The 24491-nt window shown below is 36.4% G+C and overlaps 1 protein-coding gene across 4 annotated transcripts in view; it reads left to right on the plus strand.

Annotated features, from left to right (window-relative positions):
* Nucleotides 1–24491, plus strand: part of STAT3 (signal transducer and activator of transcription 3) — a 68426-nt gene that overhangs the window by 22165 nt on the left and 21770 nt on the right. For all 4 annotated transcript variants that reach the window (XM_056816738.1, XM_056816740.1, XM_056816739.1 and 1 more), the window contains exon 2: nucleotides 21648–21799. In XM_056816738.1, coding sequence (XP_056672716.1) covers nucleotides 21672–21799 — 128 coding nt within the window. In that variant the 5' untranslated portion in view covers nucleotides 21648–21671. The remainder of the gene's footprint in view (nucleotides 1–21647; nucleotides 21800–24491) is intronic.

A 24491-nucleotide genomic window follows, 5' to 3' on the forward strand; every position in this document is an offset into this window, starting at 1 on the left:
AATTCCATGGAGACTGGAACAACCTCCAGGAAGTGATGCAGAGCAAAAGGAGCAGAACCAGGGAAACATTGTACACAGAGACTGATACACTGTCATATAATCGAAAGTAATGGACTTCTCCATTAGTGGCCATGCAGTGATCCTGAACAATCTGCAAGGATCTAAAAAACACTATCCACAAGCAGAGGATAAAAGGTGGGAGTAAAAACACTGATGAAAAGCAACTGCTTGACTACAGGGGTTGAGGGGATATGACTGAGGAGAGACTCTAAATGAACACTCTAATGCAAATACCAACAACATGGAAATGGGTTCGAATCAAGGACACATGTGATACCCTGTGGAATCGCGCGTCGGCTATGGGAGAGGTGGGGGTGGGGGGAATGATCTTTGTTTCCAATGAATAATGTTTAGAAATGACCAAATAAAATATTTTTTTTTTAAAAAAGAATACAACCCATAAGGAAGGGGAAAGAAGAAAAAATAGGAGTAAACAACAGAAAAAGTAAAAAGAAATTACAATCATCAGCTTCTATTCAGGTAATGAACAAAGAACAAATGGAACAGAGAAGGATCACCAAGCAAAAACTCAGAAACTCCATCGAATTGGACTCAAGCTCTGGAAAAACTCAAAACACAATTTGCAAAACAAGAGAAGTTGAAGAAGATAGGGAAAAGAACTTAAAAAGCAAAAGAGGTCATCTGGAAAGGGAGGCACATGAACTAAAACAAAAAAAATAGTTTCTTGAAAGCCAGAATTGACCAGCTCAAAAATGTGTCAAAGAAAGTAAAAGATAAAAACAATGACCTACAAAGAAAAATAGATCAAAAGGAAAAGGAGGATCAAAAAGTCAAGGATGCAATTCAGTCTTTAAAAATTAGAATCAAACAATTAGAAGAGAATGACTTCACAAGGCAGCAAGAATCTATAAAACTGGGGGAAGCTGGGTAGCTCAGTGGATTGAGAGCCAGGCCTAGAGACAGGCGGTCCTAGGTTCAAATCTGGGCTCAGACACTTCCCATCTGTGTGACCCCGGGCAAGTCACTTGACCCCCATTGCCTAGCCCTTATCACTCTTCTGCCTTGGAATCAATACATAGTACTGATTCCAAGATGGAAGGTAAGGGTTAAGAAAAAAAAGAATCGATAAAACAAAATGAAGAGAATCAAAAAATTGAGGAAAATATGAAACACCATTGATAAAACAACAGACCTAGAAAATAGATCCAGGAGAGACAATTGAAGAATTCTTGGACTACCTGAGAATCATGACCAAAGAAAAAGCCTGGACATCATTTTACAGGAAATTATCCAAGAAAACTTCCCTGATATTTTTAAGCAAGAGGGTAAAGTAGAGATTGAAAGAATCCACAGATTACCTCCTGCATTCAACCTCTAATTGATAACCCAGGAATATTATAGCCAAGTTCAAGAACTTCCAGACCAAGGAAAAGATATTACAAACTGCTAAAAGAAATAATTCAGATATCATGGAGCCACAGTCAGGATCACACAGGACCTGGCTGCATCCAACCTGAAGGATAGGAATGCATGGGATATAATATTCTGGAAAGCAAAGGAACTGGATCTACAACCCAGCAAAATTGACTATCTTCTTTCAGGGGAAAGTATGGTCATTTAATACAATGGATTTCCAAGCATTCCTGAAGAAAAGACCAGACTTAACCAGAAATTTTGATGCCCAAATACAGAACTCAAGAGAACTACCAAAAGGTAATTAAGAAAGGGGAAAAAAAAATCTTAAAGGACCTAATAAGTTCAAATGATTTGTATTCCAATATGAAAAGATAATACTGGTTAACTCTTAAAAATTGTTATTATCATCGGGTTAGTTAGAAGAAGTATACCTAGAGGTTACAGTGATAAACTGTATGTACACATAATATATATACAAATATATATGATGGAGGGTAAAGCTTAAAAAAAATTTTTTTTTAAGGGTAAGGAGCCTCTTAATTTTTGAGCTGGGAAATGACATGATCAGATCTGTACTTTAAGGAAAATGATTGTGTCAGCTATGTGTAGGATGAATTAGAAAAAGAAGAGACTAGAAGCAGAAAGACCTGTTAGGAGGCCAGGTAAGAAAGTGAAGAGGATCTGAAAAAGTGTGGTGACTGAGAGTAGAAAGAAGGAGATGAATTTGAGAGATGTCAATCTGGTAGAATAAACAAGACTTGGCAGTTATTTAGCTATTGCTATTGCCATCAACAGGATACCAACACTTCTGTCTTGAAACATTCTGTATTTAACTAGGTTAGAGTTGCTTGCATCTATAAAACCATATATCTGGAAGGGAATTTAGAAATAATCTTGTCCATTTCCCTTGTTCTACAGATAAGAAATCTGAGATATAAGAGTTTGTGACTTCTCCAAAGCCACAGAATAGCAGTGTCTAGACTGAACTCAAATATCATCTCCATAAAGTCTTCCCACATTCTTACTTGGAGATTTTTCTTTCTTGGGGACTTGTAACACAGTATTCATATTCATCTTATTAAGTTCTCTTTTATACTGTGGTTATTTGTATTATTTGCATACCTTCCATGGCTCATAAATGTAATCATATTATAAGCTTCTTGAAAAAGTAGAGATGGAGCTTCTAGATCACAATGAGAACACATAATGCATATCAGGTATTTACATTCTGAATCATAACTGTAGCAAAATTACACTTTTGAAGTAGCCACCAAAATAATTTTTTGGTTTGGGGTCACTGCAACATGAGGAACTGTATTTGCGGGGTCACGGCAGTAGAAAGGTTGAGAACCACTGATCTAGATGGATCAGTGGTTAGAGGGCCTAGCCTGAAGACAGAGTTCCTGGGTTCAGACACTTCCTAGCTCTATGACCTTGAACAAGTCACTTAACTCCAATTGCCTAACCTTTACCACTCTTCTGTCTTGGAACAGTAACTGTCAATTCCAAGACAAAAACAAAACAAAACAGTATAAGGCAGATATTTTGTTTATTCCTTCTTCCTAATGCTTTGCATATAGTAGGTGAATGTTCAGTGTATGTTTAAACATTGAATATAATTCATTTGGCACCAGAACTCAGGTCCCCATAGCCCTGACCCAGAGTGCTTTTCCTTTCTATATTTTGTGAATAAGAGTGTTGAGATACTTTTCAGACTTTTTAAGTGACCTCCCTGGAATTTGAAAGTTAAGTGTTTTAGATGGTTTGGGAAAAGACTCCCTGAAAATCAAGATGACAGTTTCATGTAGGATACGTTGGGTATATGACTGACCACGGCTTTTCTTTTTTTCAAGAAATTATGAGCTTAATAAAATGAGCAATACATATGTATGTAGAACAGAAAAAGAGGATTAAAATAAAACTGCAAATCTTTATCATATAAGCTTGCTTTTCCTTTTAAATATAATAAGTTCAATATGTAACTTTCAAAACTTTTCTGTTTGTCTGTGATTGTCTTTTTCTGGCCTGTTTTATTTTGGGCATTTAAAAAATACTTCTCTGGCCCTTTTTTCTCTTTCCTCAGTCCTATGGAATCATGGTTAATCATAGAATTGATCTGAGTTAAGTAATTCAGAATTGTTTTTCTTTACAGTGTAATTATGTAAATTGTCTTCTTGGTTCCACTTCATTCAGTCTTCCCAGATTTCTCTGAAAACATCCCTGTGGTCACTTCTTATGATATAATATGCTGTTACATTCATATACAATCATTTCTTTAGTTACTCCCTAGTTAATTGTTCCTCCTTCCCCCCAGTTTCAGAATACCCATGACTTTCCACTAACTGCCAATCTCCATTTTAGTTATGGAAAATATATATTTTTTTATGTCAGCTGCTCTGTGTTTTTCATTTCCTGTCCTCCATTTTTTTATGAGGATGAATGCTTCAGAATCTGACAGGAAAATATATATAAATCCAGTTTTAGGATTTATTAATGTTTGATTTTATTGATTATATACATAATATCTGTGTTAATTCTAGAAAAGCTGCTGTTTCCCAAATTGTATAACTGAAGTATTACTTCATCACACAAATGTGTATTTTGTTTACCTTCCATCTTTGTCTTGATAATATATCCATGTCTTCTTAGTTTATTTGACCTTATAATGGTTTGAGTAACACATTCAAAAAGGGAAAGGAAGAAACCAATCTTTATTATAAAGAAGCATTATTAACAGGGAGCTCAAAATTTGACTAACATGGTCCATCTAAAGATGGAAAAAAGCCTTTTTACCATTTGGAATATTCTGGAAATAACTCTAGGGGTATATTGTATAATGATCCTCCAATTCCCAAGAGTATATTGATATAGATGGCACAGTAGATAAAGCACCATATTTGGAGTCAGGAAGACCTGAGTTCAAATGTGGTCCCAGACACTTTCCAGCAGTGTGACCCTAGGCAAGTCATTTTACCCTATTTGCCCCAGTTTCCTCATCTCAAGCTAGAGAAGGCAATGGCAAACTATTTCAACATCTCTGCTGAGAAAACCCCAAATGTGATCATAAGGAGTAGAACATGACTGAAACGATTAACAACAGCAGCATCTCTTGGAAGTCATATTGCCTTTGGAGTTCTAGGTGACCAGAATTATCTGAAGGACTTAGTAACTCATGCAAATAAATGAGATTATCAGGGAACCCACTGCAATTTTGTTTTTCTGCACTCAGTTATTAAGAGCTCTGTGCACGCTTTGGACCAAGGGCCTTATTAGAAAACTAAGAACAAAACTTTTCACCAGTTTTGAATTCTAGCTGTTAGTGAGGTATTCCTTTTTTCCTTTCTCTGTTGGAATTAATCATGATCTAATGCTTTCCAAGCAGTTAATTAATTTGTCTTTCCAAAAATTTAGTCATGATAGTCACCCCACTCTCACTGCCTGGACTGCTGACTCTCTGATCAATTAGCCTTTTCTTTACCTTATCTTTTGTGGAAGCTAATAGATGATATCAGCTGTATAGCCATAATATACCATGGTCACTGTTAGCTAAGCAGTAATCTCAGTAATATTTTAAAGAAACACTTTGCTAACTGGCAAGATGCCTAACATCTTAGAGACAAGTGATCTTTCTCACATTGGTTTTGGGTTTTAAGAAAGATTGTGTAATTTGACATCAAGAAGAAATCTTCCATAATTTTTCCTCCCATTGTAACATGAGCTTATGCAGAAGTAAATCTTATTTTGGTTATTTCCACTAACTTCTTAGTTGATTCTCTAGGATTCTTTAAGTAGACTATCATGTCATCTGCAAAGAGTGATAGCTTGGTCTCCTCATTGCCCATTTTAATACCTTCAATTTCTTTTTCTTCTCTAATTGCTACTACTAGTGTTAATAGTACCATGTTAAATAATAGAGGTGATAATGGGCACCCTTTTTTCTAAACCTTTTGGGGGAGGAAAATGTTACTTGGTGGTTAGTACATTTGGAAATGAAATATCTTCTTTTTTGTTATTGTTCTCAAATAAGATTTTCAGTATTTTATGTATAAAGAGACTCTGTAGACTTAGATTGACTCTACCCAGAACCTTTAAACTTAGAAGGCAATTATAGGTTGCTCTGATGTTTTATATAAGTCAGATGTACAGAATCTTAGCAGGACTGAGACAATGCATCCTCAATTCAGCTGGGGTTTATTTCTGTCTATATCTCTCGTCTTTTTCTAGTCCATTTCCTCTCCTTCACAAAATGGCTTATGACTTAGAGCCAGCCGGGACAGGGAGGCTATAAATTCCTCAAGATACTGTTGGCCTCCCTGTTGATTTCCCTGTAAGACAAAAGCCCTATCTGAGTGTGGGCTATTTTGGTCATTAATGAAGGAGAGAGGAAGAGAAAGGAAGAGGGAGGGAAGGAAGAAAGAGTAAAGGGAAAGAAAAGGAAAAAGAGGGAGGAGAGGGAAGGACAGAGAGATAGACAAAAAGAGGGAGGGAGACAGAGAGAAGGAGAGACAGAAAAGAAAGAGAGATACCTTCAGTCCATACCTGAACACAAATTGCCACTGTTCAGTCTTTGCTTCAAAATTCCTAATGAGGAATAATTCTGAGTCTCACTTTCCATTTCTTGAATCAAACCACGTGAATATGGTCCTATGCCACCTTTCAACCTCTACTCCATGTTTCTGACCCTTCACCTTGGTTTTAGCCTGTTGCCTCTCACTTATCATCTTGGGTTTTTTTCCCTTCTGCTGTCTTAGTGTTTCAGAACTTTGGTTATATATGGACTGGAACACTTTTTTACTACCTAAAAGCCCTTGCATAAGGAAAAGGGATATATTGGTGGCCTGACCTCCCAGAAACTTGTAGTAGAGTGGCAATAGTAATGAAGGAAAGATGGCCATGAGTAGGAATGGGTGTTGGGAAACCTACACCTGCTTTTCATTTTATTGATTTTTTTGTCATTTGAATAAAAATTTAGGTATTCTCCCTAGTGTCTCAATCAGTGGTGTTTAAAAGTTTCTAAGAAGAATCCAAAGCAAAATGACAGCTCCTCTTTTAGGGAGCTATATCATAGCTTTGTATCTCTCCTGGAGCTTTGCACAATGTTCTGCATGTAATAGGCATTTATTAATGTTTGTGGAATCTTTTTCTTTTTTTAAAACCCTTCTGTCTAAGAATCAGTACTAAGCTTGTGGAATCTTAATTAGTGTAACTCTTGGGCTTTTATTTTGAGATGCCACAAATTCCCAGTACTATTTTATACCTTGAATTTTAATATAGTCAGACCAGGGACAGGTTTCAACACTTAGAGATCACTTTGCTTAGAACCATTGCTATAACCCTTGTCCAGATATGTGATTTTTACTTTTGTGCTAGGACTCTAAGACAGTGAGGAATTTTGTTTGTTTGAATGGGTTTTCTTGCATCACATTGTTATTTGTCATGAAGTCAAAACCTAAATCATGTCCTTTTCTTCACCCTGAGGAAGCGTGGCGTAATGAAAAGAGACAGTAGATCAGTAAATTAGTAGTAGTAGTAGTAGTAGTAGTAGTAGTAGTAGTAGTAGTAGTAGTAGTAGTAGTAGTAGTAGTAGTAGTAGTAGTAGTAGTAGTAGTAGTCGTCGTCTCTTGGTAACCGAGGATGACTATTGTCTTTGTGTGTTTTTGTGCACAAAGACACAAAGACAAAGATAAGTAAATATTAAGTACCTAATTATGCCAGATGTCATGCTGGGAGCTAGGGATAAAAACAAACAAACAAACAAACATAAACATCAATGATTGTTGCCCTGAAGAAGCTATGTTCAGGACACCTGAGTTCTGGTTTTTCAATAACTAGTTATGTTTTGCAGGACAGGTTAACTTCTCAAGTCCTCAATTTCTTCATTTGTAAAATGAAGAGGTTGGACTAGATGTTTGAGCTCTCAAAAATTCTGGTGCTTGGGGTTCAGTCTGTAAGGGTAAATATAGGGTTGAGACTGAATATAAATTTAATTGGTCGCCAGGGATTTAATCCAAAATCCCAAATACTCAAGTCAGTTTGGAAATTTTATGGTGGTTTAATTAATATAGAGGGAAGGAATTAAGAAGAAGAGAGAGGGAAAAGGGTATAGGATTTTTCTTGCCTAGCCTGAGCCAAGGGGGAGTTCAGAGACCTTCCAGCCATGAGGCCTCCTCTGAGATGAGGGGCCTCCTAGGAGGATGGCATTTTTAGGAGGTAAAGGAAAAAAAAAGAATCAGCCTAAACTCCAAGAGAGCTCAGAGAAGATGCCTCACCTGATCTATGATATTAAGCTTCTCCCAGTTACTGTATCAAGGACACTCACAGCCAAACCCGGACAATAGCTGCAGCCATGCCAAGATGCCAAGATGCTCAGCACGCTGCCACTGGCCACCTCTCTGCCACAAGAGCCAGAGCCATCTCTCCGCGAAAAGAGACCCAAGAGAGGAAGTGACACAAAATATATAGACAGTTTTTTACATCACTTCCTCCATCTCACATGTACCAATGGTAGTTTAAGCTTGACTTAAGACAGCCCAGGGGGTCTGTCAGTTGTTTCTGATTTGTCATTTGCTAGCACATGTCTGTCATAGGCCATCCTTCTCAACATTTGATCCTTAAGTAGGGGTGTAGACATTCCTGTTTTGTTACACTAAGCAGGGTTTAGTAAATCTAAAATTCACAAGTGGATACAGTCATAGAGACAGATGGTCCTTAGTTTAAATCTGGCCTCAGATATTTCCTAGCTGTGTGACCCTGGGCAAATCACTTAATCCTAATTGCTTAGTCTTTACCATTCTTTTGTCTTGGAAGCAATTTCTAATATCAATTCTAAGACAGGAGTTAAGGGTTTAAAAAAAAAATTCTGCTGCTCCACTTGTATTGGTTGTCTAGTTGGAATCTCAGGGCTTTGAAGAATAGGCAGAATTTTGACTTTATAATTATTATTCTCCTGGCAAAGGCTTAGAACTTTTGCTTTGAGTGCCCAATTTAGCCATTGAGTACTATTCACACCACCAGCCCTTCTGAATGAAATTTAGTCATCTGAGTTGTTTCTTGTCTTATTTTCAGAATGTAGTGATACTATCACTTAACCACAGACTTGAGTTTTAGGCTTTTAAATCATTCCAATAGTGAGAAGTTGATACAATATGCCAGTTTCCCAAAATGAGATTTTTGAATAAGAGCACAAATTAGATTAATATCTTATCATCATCAGTTCAGGAAATGGCTCTCTTTCCAACATAACTAGGGATATGGGTAGAGTAGGAATACTTTTGGATAAAAGTTTGCCCCATGTATTTGTGGGCATTGTTCACATAAGGCAACTTTAAAAAAATATTTAGTTATTTATTTAAGTAATTTAGAATATTTTTCCATGGTTACATGATTCATATTCTTTCCCTCTCCTCCTCCCTCCCCCCTCTTGTAGCCAACGAGCAATTCAACTGGGTTTTACATGTACCATTGATAAAGAACTATTTCCATATTATTAATATTTGCAATAGAGTGATCACTTAGTCTACTTCCTCAATCATATCTCCATCAAACCATGTGATCAAGGAAATGTTTTTCTTCTGTGTTTCTCCTATTTTTTAATTTTTATTTTATTTGGTCAATTTCAAATATTATTCTTTGGTTACAAAAATCATATTCTATTCTTCCCTCTCCTCCGCCCATCCCTCCCATAGCCGATGCGCAATTCCACTGGGTATTGCATGTGTCCTTGATCAGAACCTATTTCCATGTTGTTGGTGTTTGCTTTAGGATGTTCATTTAGAGTCTTACTTCCCCAGCCATATCCCCTCAACCCATGTAATCAAGCTGTTGTTTTACTTCTGTGTTTCTACTACCACGGTTTGTCCTCTGGATGTGGATAGTGTTATTTCTCATAGATTTCTCTGGGTTGTTCAGGATCACTGCATGGCCACTAATGGAGAAGTCCATTACATTTGATTGTACCACACTGTATCAGTCTCTGTGTACAATGTTTTCCTGGTTCTGCTCCTCTCACTCTGCATCAATTCCTGGAGGTTGTTCCAATCCCCATGGAATTCCTCCACTTTATTGTTCCTTTGAGCACAATAGTATTCCATCACCAACATATACCACAATTTGTTCAGCCATTCCCCAATTGAAGGGCATCCCCTCATTTTCCAATTTTTTGCCACCACAAAGAGAGCAGCTATGAATATTCTTGTACATGTCTTTTTCCTCATTATCTCTTTGGGGTGCAGACACAGCAGTGCTATGGCTGGATCAAAGGGCAGACAGTCTTTTAGTGCCCTTTGGGCATAGTTCCAAATTGCCCTCCAGAATGGTTGGATCAATTCACAACTCCACCAGCAATAAATTAATGTCCCGACTTTGTCACAGCCCCTCCGGCATTCATTACTTTCCTTTGCTGTCATATTAGCCAATCTGTTAGGTGTGGGGTGAGTTGTATTGATTTGCATCTCTCTGATTATAAGAGATTTAGAACACTTTTTCATGTGTTTATTAATAGTTCTGATTTCTTCATCTGAAAATTGCCTATTCATGTTCCATGCCCATTTACCAATTGGAGAATGGCTTGATTTTTTGTACAATTGGTTTAGCTCTTTATAAATTTTGAGTAATTAGACCTTTGTCAGAGATTTTTGATATGAAGATTGTTTCCCAATTTGTTGCTTCCCTTCTAATTTTGGTTACATTGGTTTTGTTTGTATAAAACCTTTTTAATTTGATGTAATCAAAATTATTTATTTTACATTTTGTGACTCTCTAAGTCTTGCTTGGTTTTAAGATCTTTCCTTTCCCAAAGGTCTGACATGTATACTATTCTGTGTTCACATAATTTACTTATAGTTTCCTTCTTTAAGTTCAAGTCATTCACCCATTTTGAGTTTATCTTGGTGTAGGGTGTGAGGTGTTGATCCAAACCTAATCTCTCCCACACTGTCTTCCAATTTTCCCAGCAGTTTTTATCAGATAGTGGATTTTTGTCCCAAAAGCTGGGATTTGGGGACTTGTCATAGACTGTTTTGCTGAGGTTACTTACCCCAAGTCTATTCCACTGATCGTCCCTTCTGTTTCTTAGCTTGTATCATATTGTTTTGATGACCACTGCTTTATAGTATAGTTTGAGATCTGGTACTGCAAGGCCACTTTCCTTTGTATTTTTTTCCTTATTTCCCTGGATATCCTTGATCTTTTGTTCTTCCAAATGAACTTTGTTATGGTTTTTTCTCATTTAGTAAAAAAATATTTTGGTAGTTTGATGGGTATGGCACTAACTAAGTAAATAAGTTTGGGTAGGATGGTCATTTTTATTACGTTAGCTCGTCCTACCCATGAGCAGTTAATGTTTTTCCAGTTGTTTAGATCTAGTTGTTTGTTTGTTTGTTTTTTAAAACCTTACCTTCCATCTTGGAGTCAATACTGTGTATTGGCTCCAAGGCAGAAGAGTGGTAAGGGCTAGGCAATGGAGGTTAAGTGACTTGCCCAGGGTCACACAGCTGGGAAGTGTCTAAGGCCAGATTTGAACACAGTACCTTCCATCTCTAGGCCTGACTCTTAATCCACTGAGCCACTCAGCTGCCCCCTACATCTAGTTTTAATTGTGTGGAAAGTGTTTTGTAGTTGTGTTCATATAGTTCCTGTGTTTGTCTCGGCAGATAGATTCCTAAGTATTTTATATTGTCTAGGGTGATTTTAAATGGAGTTTCTCTTTCTAATTCTTGCTGCTGAAATGTGTTGGTGATATATAGAAATGCTGATGACTTAGGTGGGTTTATTTTGCATCCTGCAACTTTGCTAACGTTGTTGATTATTTCCACTAGCTTTTTTAGTTTATTCTCTAGGATTCTTTAAGTAGACTATCATATCATCCACAAAGAGTGATAGCTTAGTCTCTTCATTGCCAATTTTAATACCTTCAGTTTCTTTTTCTTCTCTAATTGCTACTGCTAGTGTTTCTAGTACAATGTTAAATAATAAAGGTGATAAGGGGCATCCTTGTTTCACTCCTAATCTTATTGGGAATGCATCTAGTTTATCCCCATTGTAGATGATGTTAGCTAATGGTTTTAGATATATACTCTTTGTTATGTTTAGGAAAGATCCTTCTATTCCTATACTTTCTAGTGTTTTCAATAGGAATGAGTGTTGTATTTTGTCAAAGGCTTTTTCTGCATCTTTTGAGTTAATCATGTGATTTTTGTTGGTTTGCTTATTGATATGGTCAGTTATATGGACATTTTTCCTAATATTGAACCATCCTTGCATTCTTGGTATAAATCCCACCTGATCATAGTGAATAACCCTTGAGATGACTTGCTGGAGTCTTTTTGCTAGTATCCTATTTAAGATTTTTGCATCTATGTTCATTAAGGGGATTGGTCTATAGTTTTCTTTGTTTTTGACCTACCTGGCTTTGGAATCAGTACCATATTTGTGTCATAAAAGGAATTTGGTAGAACTCCTTCTTTGCTTATTATGTCAAATAGTTTGTATAGTATTGGGATTAGCTGTTCTTTGAATATTTGATAGAATTCACTTATGAATCCATCAGCCCTGGGGATTTTTTCTTAGGGAGTTCTTTGATGGCTTCTTCAATTTCTTTTTCTGATATGGGATTATTTAAAATTCTGTTTCTTCTTCTGTTACTCTTCTGTGTTTCTACTCCCTCAGTTCTTTCTCTGGATTTGGATAGTGTTCTTTCTCTTTAATCCCTCAAAATTGTCCTGATTGTTGCTTTGCTGCTAGTAGAGAAGTCCTTTACGTTCAATTGTGCCACAGTGTATCCATCTCTGTGTACAATGTTCTCCTGGTTCTGCTCCTTTCACTCTGCATCAATTCCTGGAGGTTGTTCCAGTTCATATGGAATTCCTCTGGTTCATTATTCCTTTGGCACAATAGTATTCCATCACCAACAGATACCACAATGTGTTCAGCCATTCCCCAATCAAAGGACATCCCCTCATTTTCTATTTCTTTGTAACCACAAAGAGTGTAGCTATGAATATTCTTGTACAAGTCTTTTTCCTTATTATCTCTTTGGAGTACAAACCCAGCAGTGGTATGGCTGGATCAAAGGTTAGGCAGTCATTTAAAGCCCATTGGGTACAATTCCAAATTGCCTTCCAGAAAGGCAACTTCTTAATATGCTTGAGTATCGGTTAGTTCCAAATCAAATAATGAGTTGCACAGCAAAACTTAATTGTATTTTTATACATTGCTTATTACTAACATAGTGACCTAGACAACCTTATTTCCTCTAGAATTATATTCTTATAGAAAGTGAAAACTTGAATTTGGATGACCTCACTGAATGACTTTCCCCCTCTGGGCCTTGGTTTCCTTCTCCTAAAACAATATGGCTGAAATAGTTGATCTCAAAGGTCCCCTCTAACTAACATTTTATGAATCTATGAACTTTGTCCTTTAAAGCTATTAACACAGCATCTAGTTAGTTCTAGTCACAATTGGACTCTCTTCAAGGTCTCTTCCCGGTCTTAATATTCTTCCTGTTATATGAATGAAATGTCATTCCTCTACAAATCAGAATACAAATATCTTTGTGTTATGGAAAGTGGCCAAGTTTCCTTATCTAACTTCCTTATAAGAATATCTTAAAATACCTAGAACATTTGAGGTAGCTCTTCTTCCATCAGGCTCATGGTTCTTGAGTTTTTCATCTGGATTTCTTTCAAGGAATTAGACTTCATCCATAATTCATGAGATCTTAGAATTAAAAAGAACCACAAAATATCATCTTGGCTTATCTGAGACTTTAAAGAACAGCTTTAGAGCCAGAAGAGCTGGGTTCCAATTTAACTCTCTTATGTAAACTAATACAAGTTCCTAAACTTCCCTAGCCTCAAAGTTCTCATTTATAGAAGAAGTTGGAATCTAGGTGACCTGAAGTCCTTTCTAGCTCTTTGATATGAAGTTCAGTCTTTGATCTTACAAACAGATTTCTATCTAGTGCAAGAATGCCCCTGCCACAGTATCCCTGAGGAATGAGCATCTAGAATTTGCTTGTGTAAATCTTTTTGGGAAGTAACCCTTTTCACTTAAGAGGACTATATGGAACTAGTGTCTGCTTTTTTGTAATACCCATCCATTAATTGGTCCTGACTTTACCTTGAGCAACTCAGAAAAAAAATTTTTTTGTTCTTTCTTCCACATGACAGATCTTTAGCTTTTTGAAAATAGCTACTGGTCTTCCATCCAACATTCTCTTTTTTCCTTCCCATCTCTGTCTTTTTCTATTAGCTAAACAACACTAACTCCTTCAACTGTCCCTCGTATGAAATGATTGCCAGAGTTCTTGCTGCCTTAATTTCCTTCCTTGACACACATTAGTTAATCAGTGTCTATCTTAAAATGAAACATAGAACTGAACACATTACTCCGAATAGTGTCCAGTAGTAAAATAAATGCAACCTTCATTATTCTGGAGACACCACATAAGAGCTTTAAATTACACTAAAACTTTTGGGATACATTTCTTTTAATGAAGTAAGCAAATGCTTGTTGACTCAAATGTAGACAATGATTGAGGGGGATCAGAGAGAACAAGACAGCCTTAACTTGTTTACTTTTATTAAACATGATTAGTTAAAATTCTTAGGTTTTTTTCTCTTAACTGCTACTCAGATCAGATTCCCCTCTCTACCTGTACAACTAATTTTTGTAGGACCCAAATCTATGACTCTACTTAATCCTATCAAATTTCACCTGGTTGGTTCCTTCACTTTGAATATTACTCAACTTATTAATTCTTCTAAACAGGGCTTACTCAGTTAAAATGCTCTCTCTCATATTTCTTCCATTAGCCTCCAGGTGCTAGAAATTCTCAGAATTCTCCATTAAAATGCAAATATGGGAGAGGCAGCACATGGAGATGACTCAATACCTTGGCTAGTCATAGGGAACATAGATTTAGAGCTGGAAGGACCCATAGAGATTGCTGTTCAATCGTTTCGTTTTACCGATGAGTGAGCCGAAGTCATTGAGCTGAAGCATTTAAATAGAGTCAAATAGCTGTGGCCAAATAGTAGAATGACAGTTTGAACCCAGAGCCTCTGACTCTCAAGTCCAGTACTCTTCTAAGCAATTAGATGGCTCAGTGGATTGAGAACCAGACCTAAGAAAGGAAGGTCCTAGGTTCAAATCTGGCCTCAGATACTTCTTAGCTGTGTGACTCTGAGCAAGTCACTTAACCCCCATTGCTTAGCTCTTACCACTCTTTGCTTTGGAACCAATGCAAAGTATTGATTCTGAGACAGAAGATAAGGGTTTAAAAAATAATTAAAATAAAATAAAATCCAGTTCTCTTTCCACTGCTTCTGAAACTTGGGGTTATGAAGGAATGGGACTTTAGGCAGGTAAATTTAGATGGAAGAAAGGAAAGTGGGTGGAGGACGAGTCCTTGCCTAGGAAAGAAGCAGCAAGGAAACATGAGGACATGAGACACTTGCAGGTAAAGTTGGAGAAAGGTAACAAGTCTGAAAAGACCAATTTTGGCAGGGACCTATCCTAGGACTAAGGCACTTTTGCTGTTCTGAATTGTGGGGCTTATTATTTCCATAAGTGGCAAAGGATCTCTGCCATAAAGTAGTTATACTACTAAGCTCTAAATCTGTCTGTGGGAAGTGGTATACCTGCTTTTGTATTTTGGAGCACTAGGTAAAAGTTTTTGGCTTGTCTTTCCTCTCTTGCTCAAAAATTTTTTGCATTGTCAACTTTGGAACCCATCCTGAAGGGAATTAGGCATACTGGCTTTGGATCCTCTAGGTTGTTGGATTTGAGATAATGAGCAGTTTAATAATCCTTCCCATTGCTTGACAACTTAAATACTCCAAAGAAAAAGGACTTTTAGCCCCACAAAGGGAGAAGATATCCTAGGGAGGGGTTGGATATTGTTTCTTCTGGTAGGTTTTTGATCCTGATTGTCACTTACAGAGTAGAACAGTGGGTTTTCCTTCCTCCTTTGCTGTTCAAATTCCTGGTAGTCTCCGCCTCCTGCAGTTACTGTAAGTTGAGAGTAATTCATTCTCTATTTCTGGATAGAAACCAGACAGCAGCATAAAGGTAGAGCCTGTGTAGTCGTGATAAGACCTCACAACCTTGTCATTAAGCAGAGTGGGGGAAGGATTGTACCTGTGACATCAAGACCACCTCCTCTCTTCCCAATCACCCCATTAACTGTGGGGTAGTGGTGGGGTAATTCTTGGAGAGGAAAGGCTTTTAAAAGTTGGATGCAGAAAGAACTTGAATGCTATTAAAAACTATACTTCCTCCTCTTCTTCCCTGCCCTCTTTCCTTAACCTTCTAACAAATTATCAGTTTATCAAGATGTGATCAAAGTTTGGGGGCATAGCAGTATAAGCAGTAAACTGAAATGGAAGCTCTCTAGTTACCTAAGCATCTTTCTAACCAGGAAGAATTGTTTTCTGACTTTAAATCATATTATTCATTATATATGTATCCAATAATATATTCACATCAGCACACTGTTAATATTTATCAGAGATTACACTCCCTTAAATATTATTCACAATAATAGATTTTTTGTGACTTGCTATAAAGACAAATCTCTTGTTCATAGTGAGAAAACAGCTTTCTCTAAGTTAAAAAATTCTGAGTTATGACATGTTAAAACCCTTCATTTTAGTGATCCCTTCTGATATCATTATTGTTGTTGTATTTTGTATTATATACTCCACCACAGAAAATCTAGAATGTTTTGGAAATGTTGATTTCTAAAATGTTTTAGTGCTTGAGTACCCTGAGACACTCCAGCAGTAAAGATTAAAGCTGAGGTCACCCTCCACCACCTCTAGTCAGTTCATTCTTCCTACACTGATCACCCCAGGAAAGGGCTCTTTTTTTTGGCATTGTTTCAAATTTTACTTTTACTTTTAGAAATTTCTCTTTCTTTTTTTTTTTAATTTCCCTAGCTATTAGATGAGGTTTGTAGCCTACAACAACCCTGTAGCTCCCAACACTAACACAACCCCCCTCCCCCAAACATTGCTGTTTTAAAAATCTGATCCTTTCACATTTGTTTGGCATACCAGTTACCTTCAAGTCTTAACTACAAGTTACTTTTGTAAGGGTTAAAGTTGTGAAGTTGTAAAGAAGAGAAATGAGAATTCAGACTGTATTCTAGAATAGGCATCTGACTTCTGTCTTCTCTGTTACTAGACCTTCCCTATAGATAGAAAGGAATTCAGTGGACATAATGGGAAATAGACTGATGTGCTCTCTCTTTACTATTTCTACTCCTCTTGATAGTAAAAAGAACATAGGGCAGGCCGTAATTTAGAATCTTCCTTGTTTCTGTGAAGAAGGATGGGTGCTTTTTAGCACCCTAGAAAAAGGCAATAGAGTAATCCAAGGGTATTTAGCACCTGCAGGCACCTGAGAGAAGAAATAGTCTGAAATGATCTTAGTGGAATTCAACAGGATAACTGAACATTTGAAAATCTTCCTACTTGGACTTTATGAGAGTACTGGTTCTCAATTTTTGCAGTAATAGAATCCTTCAGTTTAAACAATATTTGGCACAAGCCAATTTAATAAAATTGTCTAGGCCTTTCCACTATATGATCTTTTACCAGTGGAATTAAATAGCAACTCCTAGCCCTTGAGGAAAAAAGAAAAGATTTGGATAGGATCCTTAGTAGCCAAATAGTTAAGAAGGGTACCTTTTCTTCTCCAGTCCTTATTCAATGCAGCAGCAATTTCAATGATATTTTTACCTGTACTTCCCTGTAAGGATCCAATTTAGGCTTTGGCCAGCTTATAGCTGCTTCCAAGCATATCTTTTTTCCCAGAAAAAGGAGGTTCACAGCACAATCAGTATTCTAACCTATCAGATATATAACCCTTTAAACTTCTTATTCTTCTAGCTGAATAAGCTTCCTGCGCTAAAAAAAAAAAAATAGGAGCACTAGTCTAATGGCTGTTGTTTCTTTCAAAGTAATAGAGATATAGATATAAAGAGATGGATATATATGTTGTCTCAGAGTCTAAAGCTGCACTAAGACTTTTGGGAAGCTGTACATTATACATAACAATCATGATTAACTAAAAGAATCCAGAAAATAACTTAGCAAATATCTGACTTACTTGCCAATTGGAGAGAGATGGTTACCAAAGGTAACTCCATAATAGGATGTGTTATGAAGAACAATAATAGGTGATTATGCATTAGTAATATCTTATGCTACAGAGAGAAGCAGGGGAATGTAATACCAATTTAAAGAATGCTAAGGAAGCTTTCCAGATAAGCAGTAGCATCATAAGGACATTGAAAGATGAAAACAGGACTATAGACAGAAAAAAGTGGAAAAGATGGACAAAAACTATTTAAACCATTTTCTCCATCAAGAATTGTGGAAAACATTATTGTTGATCCCTAACATCACAGTCTTTGATGTGCTTATCGAGGATGTAGAAATGGCAGCAAATAAAACAAAGATGGGAAAAGCACCCAAATTATATCAAATTTATAAAGAGGTCTCTGCTAGATGCAACACAATTACAACAGTTTGAAGGATTAATATATGAGGTATATGAAGGAGGGAAAGATACCAGAGACATGGAAAAAATATTGGAACTTGTTAATACTGAAAAAAATGAGTGAGAAAAGATTAGTAATTGCTGACCTGAATTTCCCCTCTCTTGTCTATACAAAATCTTTCTGAGAATCATCTATACAGGAAGCAAAGGCATCTTGATGGAGGATGTAAGTAAGCAACAAGCAGGCTTTCATGAGCAATGTTCAACAATAGGCCTTATTTTTTTACTATCTCACAATTAACTGAAAGATACAGAGAAAATAGTACTTATTTTTTGTTGATGATGAAAAGCATTTGATTTGGTAGAACAAAACAGTAACTAAAGTGCTGTTAGAACAAAGTATCTTCCATCCATTCATTAAAATTGTTCAAGATTTCTTAGAAGATCTAACAACAGAAATAATCCCATTTGTCATCTGATGATAAACACCAGGTAAAAGCAGGAAGATATGCGAATATCAAAGGTATTTACCATGGTGGTAGAGTAGATACAATACAGAATCTGGGTAAGAGATAATTTTCTGTGCATGTGGAGGTTCTCCAGATACTCTTATTTGCAAATAATATTGTGCTGATCCATTAAGCTCTGGAATATTATAAAACCTCCTGTAAGGGATTGGGAATCATCTCAAAGGAGTTCGACCAGTCCTGATTGAAAATAAAATAAACTGAGACACAGAGCTCCAAGCACAATCAATTTATTGGTAAGACTAGCAATTATCAACAGAGGGAGTCTTTCAACTCCTCAGCAAGACATTGAGAGAAGGATGATAGATCATTTTTATAGATAAAAGGAGGAACCTCCAAAAAGTAGAAGGCAGATGGGGAAAACAATGATTGGTTCCAAAAAAGTCAGAAACATCATGGACATAGAAAACAATATGATTGTATGGACATCAGAAACTCAGGGCTAGCAACAACCTTTCCAATCCTGTCACCAGGAAAATGACAATTGATTGAGCCCACCTACATCCTTGAAGAGTAGGTAATGGTATACAGGTAATATATTTCCTCTAATTGTACATAGACAACTAGTGGTCTAGAGATAACAGATTTCCTCTAATTGGTCAGGAATAGCTGGTGTTATACAGATTGCTGCTTCCGATTAAAAGTGATTTATAGGAGAACTGAATTTTTAAGTTTGTGAACTTTAAAGACAAAAGGAATGTGACATTAGGTAGTTAAACTAATGTTGGTAGTGATACAGAATAGAATGAATTACAAAATGGATCAGAATCAATTTGATTTTCTCACACCCATCCTTCCACATAGGTATGACCCAAGTAGATGAAGAATATCAATTGCCCAGATTTAACCATGCCTTTGTATGGACACTGTAGAACTTGTTCAACAATTTGTACAAGTGGACATTGAGCTGCACCTCAAATTAACCAGGAGGAGGAAAGGAAACTGGAATTGCTTTCAGAGAATTATAGAATTCTTTTACTGACCCAAAAGTTGCTATATGAAGATTTGAATGTCAATTAATGTCATTGTCAATGGCAATGAAGATTTGAATGTCACTACCTCTGAAGATAATTATTACATTCCGCTCACTTCTTCCATCTTCTTGAAGCCCCTGAGACTTGGCTCCCTCTTCATGAAGCTGCTTTCCTGGCCACCCTTTCCAACACTTGTTACACTGTTGGAATACCCTTTGTTCTTTTCATTGTCATTTCCATACTTTCCTCCTACCACATCACTAAGCAACTTCTCCTTCTTTGAGGTTCATGCAGTTTGAATTTATTGACTAGTCCAGAACCTGGGTAGGAGAGCACATGTCTACAGCACTCTCTCCCTGCAACCTCCCAGGCAAGAACGTTGCCTCATATTTAACAGGAAAAATTGAGGCCATTCATCTAGAACTCTCTTTTCCCAACCTTTTCAACTCACATCACTTAAACATTGAACCCCTACTTTCTCCTTCACTTTTCTTCTTGCCATGGCAAGCCTTTTGAACCCTTGATCCTGCTGTCTCCTCCAACAGATTGCCCCTTCCCATTATCTCTAATCTTCAGTCATCTCTTACTTATTGGCTCTCTAACTCTATTAAACACTTCTGTGATCTCCCCATCCTTAAAAAAAAAAAAAACTTCCCTTGTTCCAACCATTTCTGCTAGTTACTGTCTTATTTCTCTTCTTTGTGATTAAACTCCTTGAGAAAGCTATTACCAAGTGAGAAGGGAAGAAGCATTCCTTTGTCTAACAGTGCATGGATAACTCTGAAACCTCATTTTAAATATCCCTCCATGAGAGGCTTTCTCCAGTGCTTGGGTTCTCAACATTCTGCCAAGAAAGAAAGTTTTGAAAACAAGCCTAATAACAGACTGTATATTGCAGGTCTTTGGACTGAGGATCAGCCTGTCTGATTTCAGAGAGGCTCATCACCAGTTTGGCTACAGAAAGATACATATTTTAGCTGTAGGAAATCATGAAGACCATCTGCTGAGGATTCACAAGGTTGTGATCCATGTTGGTAGAGGAAATACCCCCACCAACATAATTACAGATTGTTAAACCATTAAATAAGTTAAAGGCACTATTAGTCATTACTCTTTTGCAGGTGTTTGATGTGGTCTCATTTGAGTTTCCACTGTCATGATCCAGATTGGTCTAAGAATGGTTTGAAACATGTTATCTAATATGCCAAATTAGTTTTTCAAACCTGAAGGTTTCATTCATGTTTTCTGGAACCTGGAGTAGGACTGGTTTCATGAAACTCTCATTCTATCTATTTATAAATAACCCATCAATAAAGAGCATTTAAAATTGAGTTGTTAAAGGCTGTGGATAAATCCTTGTATGCATTTTAAAGTGTTTAGTCTAAATATGCAGAATGAGGCACAAATTTGTGGACATAACTAACATTTTGTCCAATGATATGTATTTGTTTTTTCTTTTTTCCCAATGGGGAGAGAGGTGGCTTGATAATTGAAAAAAATTTAAAAGTACAGCACTAGAATTAGCCTCCCACTTCTATCTTCTCTCCAAACTTATTCTGTTACTGTGTTCTTAACACAATCTTGATTTCTCTTATGCTAAATTACCTGAGAAATTTGCATAATATGTACATTGTTAACATTGTCACCTAGAGGAAACCATGATTGCTTTTCTTTTCTTTTTTAAGCCCTACTGTCTGTCTTAGAATTGGTATTAAGTATTGATTTTAAGGCAGAAGAGCTAAGGGCTAGGCAATTGGGGTTAAATAACTTGCTCAGGATCACACAGCAAGGAAGTGTCTGAAGCCAAGCTTGAAACCAAGACCTTCTCTCTCCCAATCTGGTTCTTTATCCACTCAGTCACCTAGCTGCCCCTAAAATTGTTTTTCAAAACCAGGAGACATATTATCAGTGTATGCATCACCCAGATGGAGCAAAGTAATGAAAAGGCTTCTCTTTAAAAATATATTATCTTCGGGAGGAAAAGAAAATGATCTATGTCTTTAATGAATAATGCTTGGAAATGATCAAATAAAATATAATTTAAAAAAAAAAGAAAAATATATTATCTTCCCTTTTCATGCTTTGAGTTGTGTGCAGAATAGGTAGTCTGGCTAATTCTGAGAGTGGTCTTGCTGTTCCCTACTAATTGCAATAGTTATCTCAGGACTCACATCAACCTTATATATTTCTTGATTTATAGCTGACAACCCTCCTCTCCAGCAAGATGGCACAATGGAACCAGCTGCAGCAGCTCGATACACGATACCTGGAGCAGCTTCACCAGTTGTACAGCGACAGCTTTCCTATGGAGTTGCGGCAATTCCTGGCCCCTTGGATAGAGAGCCAGGACTGGTAAAGCTTCTTTTTTGAGAGTCAGATGACTCCTCCCTAAAAAATTGAGCTTTGCTTTGAGTTGAGAGAAACCTTTCTTAGTTAAGCCCTAACTTCACCTGTTTACCAGTATAGCAAAATGTGGTATAGGGAAGAGGAGAGAGGTCAGAGAAATATCCAGTAAAATGAAATTTGATGCTTGTCAGTTTATTTGTTCATTTCAGGCTTTAAGAAACCCCACTGGGTTTATTTTATATGGTAGCAAGCTCTGATGCCAATTAAATAAGGATTCATGATGAAAAAATGGTATCCTCCAGAGAAAGAACTGATAAACTCTTGAGTACAAATTGAAATATAATTTTCCCACTTTATTTTTCTTGCCTATTTTGGAAATGTGGCTAATATAGAAATATGTTTTTCATGATTTCACATATATATAATCAGTATCATATTGCTTACCTTCTCAGGGGGTATCAGAGGAGATGGAAGAGATGGAGAGAATTTGAAACGTGAAAATTTTTTTAAATGTTTAAAATAAATAATTTTTAGGGGGGGACAGCTAGGTATCTCAGTGGACCAAGAGCCAGGAGTAGAGACAGGAGGTCCTGGGTTCAATCTGGCTTCATATACTTACTAGTTGGGTAACCCTGGGCAAGTCCCTTAAACCCCTAGCCCTTACCAGTCTTCTGCTTTGGAACCAATACATGGTATTGATTCTAAGACGGAAAGTATGGGTTTAAATCATAAATAAATAAATAAAAATTTTAAAATAAAAGGGATACAAAAAAAGACTTAAATTACAAAACACTTCTTAATGAATTAAAAAATTAAAAAATAAGCTTTGCTATTATAATAAAAATGACAATTCTACCAAAATAAATTTACACTTTTAATGCTATACTAATCAAATTGCCAAGAGGATTCTTTACAGAGCTTGCTAAAGTAATAGCAAAATTCATTTGAAAACAAAAACAAAAAATCTAGTCTATGAAAAGAAATGATGAAAAAAAAGTAAGGACAAAGGGAGAATAACACTTCCAGATCCCAAACTATATTATAAAGCAGTAGCCATCAAATCCATCTGGTATTAGTTAAAAAATAGAAAGTACTGGAAAGTAGTCTGTCAGAAATTGGCCTTATACTAAAACCTTATACTGCACTCCACAATACCTTTCTAGATGGATATGTGGCCTTAATATTAAAGATCATACTATTAAAAAAATTAGAAGAAAAATAGATCATATACCTTTCACAGCTATGGGAAGAGATGTATTTTTTTTTTAACTCTTACCTTCCATCTTGGAGTCAATACTGTGTATTGGCTCCAAGGCAAAAGAGACTAGGCAATGGGGGCTAAGTGACTTGCCCAGGGTCACACCACTGGGAAGTGTCTTGAGGCCAGATTTGAACCTAGGACCTCCCATCTCTAGGCCTGGCTCTCAATCAAATCCAGCTGCCCCCAGAAGAGATGTATTCTTAATGAAACAAGAAATTACAAAAGCTAAAATAGGTACCTTTGATTACTTGAAACTGAAATGCTTTAACATACACAACATTAATATATATAGGATAAGAAGGAAGGTAATCAAATGAGGAACAAAAGTCTTTGCATAAAATTTCTCTGATAAAGTTTTGATAACCAAGATATAAAAACAATAGATATCATATATAAAATTAATAGCCACTCTTTAATAGATGAATGATCAAAAGATATGAACAAATGGTTCTCAAAAGAACTACAAAGTATTCACAACCACAACCAAAATGCTCCAGATCTTGAATAATATTTGAAATGCAAATCAAAACAACTCTGAGGTGTCAATTCATATTCTGCAAATTGGTAAAAAGGAAAAAAATGGCAACTTTTGGTATTGGATGGTTGTAGAAAGATAAGTACACTAATACACTGTTGGTAGAGCTGGGAAATGGTACAACCATTTTGGAAAGCAAATTTTAAATTATGCAAATAAAATGTATATACATTTTCATCTATACATAGACCCTTTGAACCAGAAACTCCAATATGAGACTTATACTGCAAAGAACCTTCATTAAGAAAAAATTCCTCATTCCAAAATATTTATAGTAACACTTTTGATGATAGCTAAGAATAGGAAGCAAAGTAGATTCACATCACATGGAGAATGGCTAAACAAATTGTGTTACATGAATATAATGTGCTATAAAAAGTGATGTGTGTGATGAAGACAGAAAAACCTGGAAAGATCCATACTGACTGATATAGAATGAAGTAAGCAGAGCTAAGAAAACAGTATACCCAGCTACTACAAAAATGTAAATGGAAAGAACAGCCATGCACCAAAAATCAAAAGTAAATGAAGTATTATAAAGATCCAGTGGGACTCGAAATGAAGAGACTTGAGAAGATTCTTCTCCCCTGCTAGCTTTCCGTTTCATGGAGGTGGGAGGTCCACAAGTGTTACACATTGCACTCATTTTCAGACTTTCTCATTGTTATATGGGATGGTCTCTCTCATAGGAGGAGAGGGAAGGATACATTGGAAACAAACTATGGTAAATGTAAGAAACAGAAAACTTCAATTAAAAAAACATTAAAAATAATGGAAAAGGGACATCTAGTAAGGGAAAGGCATAATAAATTCAATATTGGGCTGTCTCAGAAAAGTAGGAATCAAATCATCTTTTCTAGTTATCTTTAAAGTATGAGAATAATTTTGGCAGCATATTTGTG

The sequence above is a fragment of the Monodelphis domestica genome, chromosome 2 (assembly GCF_027887165.1).
Source record: "Monodelphis domestica isolate mMonDom1 chromosome 2, mMonDom1.pri, whole genome shotgun sequence".
NCBI classification, from domain to species: Eukaryota; Metazoa; Chordata; class Mammalia; order Didelphimorphia; family Didelphidae; genus Monodelphis; species Monodelphis domestica.